This window comes from Pteropus alecto, unplaced genomic scaffold, assembly GCF_000325575.1.
Source record: "Pteropus alecto unplaced genomic scaffold, ASM32557v1 scaffold7, whole genome shotgun sequence".
Lineage (NCBI taxonomy): Eukaryota > Metazoa > Chordata > Mammalia > Chiroptera > Pteropodidae > Pteropus > Pteropus alecto.
In genome coordinates this window covers 11,068,144-11,074,384 of record NW_006494614.1, presented here as the reverse complement: position 1 = coordinate 11,074,384, position 6,241 = coordinate 11,068,144, and the positions used below count along the sequence as shown (strand labels likewise).

Sequence of the window (6,241 nt, the reverse complement as noted above, 5' to 3'; positions counted from 1 at the left end):
GAAAGAGATAAACTATACAAGGCACTATTAGTAAAACAAAAGAAGGAATGTATGATAGAATATTTTCATTTAAAAAATTAATTTTAAGTATACATATGAGTTTTTTGTTTAAGTATATGTGTAAGAACATACACAGTAGGGAACCGAATAATTCCACAAGTGGGAACTGTACCAATTACAGGAAGAGGTGATTAGCACTAGTGAGCACACATACAACCAGGTAGAGGGAGAGTCCAACACCATTCCAAAATGAGATTAATCAAATGTCTGACTCTACAAAGTCAACTGTGATCTCCTGGGAGCCTCTCCTAATATTAATGTGATGCTAATAAGGCATGCAAAATTTTCCAAGAATGTTAACAGACTTGATAAATCTGTATGTATATATAATGATGACAGTGGTATATAACATTAACTACTGAAACGTATAAAAGGTCATTTTGGGAAAAGCTTATTCTATAGAAGGTGTAGGCTGATGGGCATCTCAAAATCTTGTACCCCTGTTCTTGTGAGGGCTGAGGTACCTTTATAATATTTTAAAACAATCCACATATCTTGAAAGCCATTCATTTGCCAACGAATTATTTCTAACATTGCTAAATGCTAATTAACATCTTGTAGTGAAAGTGGAGATTATAGTGGTTGACGTAAATACCTGTTGACACATCTAATATTTCTGAAGCCCTTTTGTTGTGCGAAGATCATGTAGTTAGAATGTCGAGAGATAAATATAGTCAATGGTAATCATGACAATAAGGACACAGGCACAGACTTCTGAACGTTATGTAACATAAATTATATTAAATTTAAATAAGAGTAACAATGGAAGTTACAACGTTGCCGAAAGTAGTATCCGTTACTTTACGAATTCTGGGAACTCCTACAACTTTGACAGGCATGAATCTCTAAGTCTAACGCCAAATCTTTATTTGCCATCAAATCCCCGGGTTAGGACTACGGTTCCCAGAAGGCAACGCTCCGCTCCCTTGACTCCGCTTCCTTAGCCGGCCGGGAGTTGTAGTTTACAGAACTCGAGTTTTACGCACTTGTCAGCAAGGTCTCGGCTATAAAGGTCTCTCCTCCGTCCGGGTCATTTTATTTTCGGGCGTAGCTCGGATTCCTGAGTCTATTCTTAGTGCTCGACGGACCAGGCGGAAGACCAGCTGTCGGCCGGCCGGCAAGGCGCTCTAGGCCGAGCGGTTTTCGTCTCTATGACCACAGGAGGCGGTCCCGCGTGTCCAGCGCAGGGAGCGCGGAGTGGGTGTGCGTCAGTTCCGCGCAGGGCTGTCGGGGAGCGATGGCTGCCCCCAGAGGTGAGGCTGCGGGCCACCGGGATCACGGGAGCCCGCGGGGGGCGGTGGCGGGCAAACGTCAGCATTTTCCCGCACCTGTCGGCGGCCGAGCGTCTTCGGCGCCCGCGGGCTGCGGGGTTGGCTGAGGCGTCGCGCATCAGGAGTTAGTTGAGCCGCACCTGGCTGAGCGCGCGCGCGCCGCTTGTCAGAGCAGCGGGGGCAGCCACCTTGCCACGGCGGCTGTCTTCTCTGCGGCGGACTCTGCGCGGGGGCAGTTCGGCGGCTCCGGACCGCGCCTGCCTCGACGAGCTGCTGGTGGTGGGCGGGCACTGAGTTCAGACAGGCCCGGGCTGCGGCAGACCCGGAGAAGTGTCGGGTCGCCGGTCCCGGCTGGGTCCGCTTCACCAGCGGGAGGCAGGACTGTTCTCTTTCCTGGTCCGGGTCACCGCGGCTGCGGTCTCTTCTGCGCCTCCTGCCCCAAGGTTCTTAGAGGCTTAAGGGCATGCTCTGGGTGCAGAGCCTAAGCAGCATCTGGTCTGTGTAATATCCTGTAAAAACATCATTGGGGCTTTAAAAGGGCACTGAAACCATAACGAGATAGAGAAAGCAGGCCTCCCAAGGAGAATATTGTATGTGGTTAGAAGGAACACTTTGATGTTTTGGGTGGAAGGTAGGATCCAGCTCCCTCTCCGCAGGGACTTAGAGTAATACTATTTGATGACCAATTGCCATTTAACTCCGCAAGCCCTCTTGTTTTGCTGAGTAGGATAAGTTAAGTTAGGACCAGAGCTGAATTTCAGGACGATAGATCAGTAGCAAGGAGAGGTTGGGTGACACCCAATTCTTTCTTCATCCTTCCCCTTTAGAGCACCTGGTTCTGAATAAATGTTGAGTAGATATTTAAAGAAAATCTTTGGTATGGGTGCTAAATTATTTCCCGGGTTGGAGAGTCTGCATTTATCATTTAAACCCTGCCCAGGGGCATTGCTTGTAGTTTCATACGCTGCTTTTATGCAGTCTCTCATTTCGAATAAATCCAGCTTTATGTCTCCCGCCTTTTTTTTTTTTTTGGAGCAACACAGAAAGTAAAGTAAAAAATTGTTTTGATAACAACGGGAACAGATTAATGATGAGCGACACTTAAGAATTAAAGGAGTCAAGTCATTATCTGAAAGACTTGTAACAATTTATGGGTTTAGGCTATTGCTGGTACATACTTGTTGCGCCTTGGTCATTTTATAAGTCTTCCATGCCCACTAGAAATGTATAATCTTAACAAAAATGCAGTTGCCATAGCATCCTGGTATTCATAAAAGATTTATATGAAACTTACTGAATTTCCAAGTTTTCGGGTTAAATAATATCCCCTCTAAAATACAGTAAAATAACTTAAAAAATAACTTCAGACTGTGAATTTCTTTGGGGGCGAGGGAGCATTTTCCACACAGAAACAATGTGTAGGAGCTAATGGGAACTTTGTGAAGCAGAAAACAATACAGATAAGCTAATTTGCCAGTATGCCAACTCAACAGTGCAGTTAAGTTATGGGCTCGGTTTATATTTACTGGCTGTGGGCACGATGTGAACAAAATTTACAGTGATGACATGGTACTGACTTTTGATATTGCACTGAAATAATTGAAAGTGCTAATAATTGATATTTCATACTGGAGAATTTGTGAATGGAGTGAAGAACTTTTGATCTAATGTTAAACTGAAATTAGAGAAAATAATGCATAAAAAATTAAGAGCTTTTTTAAAGTTTGTTTTTTAAATGATTTTCCATACCAAAGCCCTATATGTTTTACAAATATCTAAACTTATTTGATTGCTCTTCCATTTAGATCAGTAGTTATTTTCAAGAACATAATGTATATTCCTATATAATCACACTGCAAATAGGTGTACTTTCAAAGTTGATAACAGTAATAATTACAGGTCAGAATGTATTTGTAGGCTGTAAATATTTGTTTTAGTGTTTAAACATTCACTATGTATTTAGGATCAGGAACCTATATAATAGCTAAAATAGTTTTTGGTTGAGCAATACTAACCTCTTTTATTTATGAAAGTGTTGATAATCTAGGATGTGGGTTGGCAATTTTTTCTGTAAAGGACTGGATTTCATTTTGCCGTTGCTGGGCAAAGAAGTAGGCATAAACAATTTGGAAACAAATGAGCATGGCTGTGTTCCAATAATGCTTTATGAGCACTGAAATTTGAATTTCATATAATTTGCATGTGTCACAAAAGGTTATTTTAAAAGTTTTTTTTAAATGTAAAACTATTCTGACCTTGCAGGCTGTATAAAAATGAGATGACATGTAGTTTGCTCACCTTTATCTAAATGGAAAGTGCTTTCTCCTTTACTGAGTAGTTAAAGGTTATTGCTATTTATTTTTGATGTCATACATTTTTCCTTTGTGTGGGAAAGTTTTAGAACAAAGGAAGCATTGTAGTGATCTCCTTCACTTCCTTTTACATGAACGTTGCTTTTTGGCTCTTCAAATCTTTTGGAAAGAAAGTTTAGGCAGACACAAGCCCTATTTCTTCTGTTCTACTATATTTTTAGTCAAGACCTAATTTAAAAAATTTAAAAAATTTAAAAAATTTGCCTACAATTTACAAATCTTTATTGCCCCTGGTTAATACTTATGTTGAACCTGTAACTTTGTAAGTTCCTGCATTACATATCTAAGGATAATTTGTTTGAAACTCCTGTTTTATTTCCTTATTTAAGTCATCTTCAAATTGTGGTTAGGCTCCCAAAAGCAGTGAACAAAAGCCTATTTAGTGCATATTGTAGTTACAGTCACAGCCCAGAGTCACCCTGTGTCCCTTTGATTCTTAACCTGGGTTGTCAAAGTATGGCTCAGTGGCCAAATCCAGCCTGTCAAGTTGTTTCTGTATGGCCCATGAGCTAAGAATGGTTTTTACAGATGATCATTTGCAACTGATTTGATGGAGCACTAACTCTGAAGACCAGTGAAGCAAAATGTTACCCCCCAAAGTATTTCCATTGTTCTCACTAGTAGAGCTTGTATTACAAAGCATTATACTCAATTATCATATTTTGAATTTGTCAAAAATGTGTTTTTTCTCTTGTTATCTAAGTACCTTCATGATATTCTTGATTTTACCTTGTGGCCTGAAAAGCCTAAAATATTTACTGTTTGCCTTTTACAGAAAAATTTTGCTTATTCTTATATAACCTGAGCCTGAAGATTTGAAAGAAGGTTAAGGATGAGAAGTGGGAGGTGGGTGAAGAAAGTTTAGTTTGAGTGTTAGATGATGGCAGTATCAGAACAGGGCTGGGAGTAAGGCAGGATGAGGGACACCTGGTACCCCAGTGCCTGCTCCTTTATTGAAGATATTGGACCTGCTCTGGTGCCTGGGTAATGGCTGCTGCTCTGATATTCTTGCAAGAAGTTCTTAAATTGAGTGTTTATGAATTGTGTATGTGTCTTGCATTTCAAGTTTTATGGAGCTCTTAATACCCTTTTAGTTATGAAATATTTTTCCTGTATAATACTATTAAATGAGAGACTATTATGATGAAGTTTTATGTTAAGCATCACTTTTATTATAAATTATAAAATATGTAACTTATAACATCCCAAACTAGAGTTAGTATGCCATATAATCTCGCATTTGAGGCAAAATCAGTGCCTAACCAGTTGATAGTCAAAGTCAGGTGTGTTTTGTGAACATATGTTTGTTTATGTTCATGTCATTAGAAAGTATTGTGTTGAGATAAATTTTTAAATATCATGGGTTTTAAAAAGTATATTGTGCTTGAAATTGGAAAGCATTAGAGGTATAACATTGATTAACTTTTATATACATTAATATTGTCTACTAAGTAATACCTTTGTTGCATGTATTTTCCAGAAAATGTCAGTTTATTATTCAAGTTATACTGCTTGACAGTGATGACGCTGGTGGCTGCAGCTTATACCATAGCTTTAAGATACACAAGGACATCAGACAAAGAACTCTACTTTTCAACCACAGCTGTGTGTATCACAGAAGTTATAAAGTTATTGCTAAGTGTGGGAATTTTAGCTAAGTGAGTATAAATACTTTGTAGTGTGTTAAATTGTTATTTTTCCACTTAAGGTATTTTCTTTATTGGATAATTCAAGCTACATCTTTATATGTTTAATTGCTCTAGAGCAGTGTTTCTTAACTCAGGGTGATTTTGCTCCCCAGAAGATATTTTTGGTTGTTCTAACTTGGGGGGTGGTAGTGGCATCTGGTGGGTAGAGACCAAGAATGCTGCTAAACATCCTGCCATGCAGAAAACAGCCCTTCACCACAGTTGTCTGGTCCCAAGTATCAGCAGTACAGAGGTCGAAGAACCCTGCTTTAAAGCTGGGGTTTGCAAGCTGTGGCCTGTGGGCCAAATTCAACTTGGTGCATATTTTTGTTGCAACAGAGACTGAATGGCTCACAGAGCCTAACTATTTAACATTTGGCCCTTACAGAAAAAAAAAAAATTGCTGACTCTGTTTTAGAGGAATATAATGATAATAGTTAACATCTCTTGAGTGTTTTCTGTGTTAAGTTTTAGGCACGGTGCTGCTACGTGCTTTTCGTTAATTAGCTCACTTACTCTTTATACAGTTTTAAGGTAAGTATTATAATTACCCCTATTTTACCTTTACAGCATCTGAGATTCCTCAATATTACACTGTTAGTATGTGACAGCACTGGGCTTTGAATCAGTAACATCATATGAGAATCATTTTAGTTAAGAATGCAGTATAAGAGAGAATTAAGAATAGGGGCTTTGGAATGAGACCTAATTTTAATCCTAGACTCTGAAGTTATGACTTTGCACACATCTTAATTTCTCTAAGCTTTAGTTTCTTCATTTTTTTTTAATAGGAAGAAATAACATAAGATTATTAGAATTAAATAAAATCCTGTAGAAAATCACTTAGGGA

General features: G+C 39.1%; 1 protein-coding gene across 3 annotated transcripts in view; it reads left to right on the top strand.

The window, feature by feature from the left end:
- The first annotated feature begins 901 nt into the window (after positions 1-901).
- SLC35A1 (solute carrier family 35 member A1) overlaps positions 902-6,241 on the top strand; it is a 59,062-nt gene continuing 53,722 nt past the window's right edge. For 2 of the 3 annotated variants that reach the window (XR_001518220.2, XM_025042548.1), the window contains exons 1-2: positions 902-1,313; positions 5,184-5,361. Coding sequence is in view for 2 of the 3 variants with exons in the window: in XM_025042548.1 (XP_024898316.1) it covers positions 1,298-1,313; positions 5,184-5,361 (194 nt within the window). In the remaining variant the exon portion in view is untranslated. The remainder of the gene's footprint in view (positions 1,314-5,183; positions 5,362-6,241) is intronic. The other variant, XM_006926327.3, reaches the window with a different exon arrangement.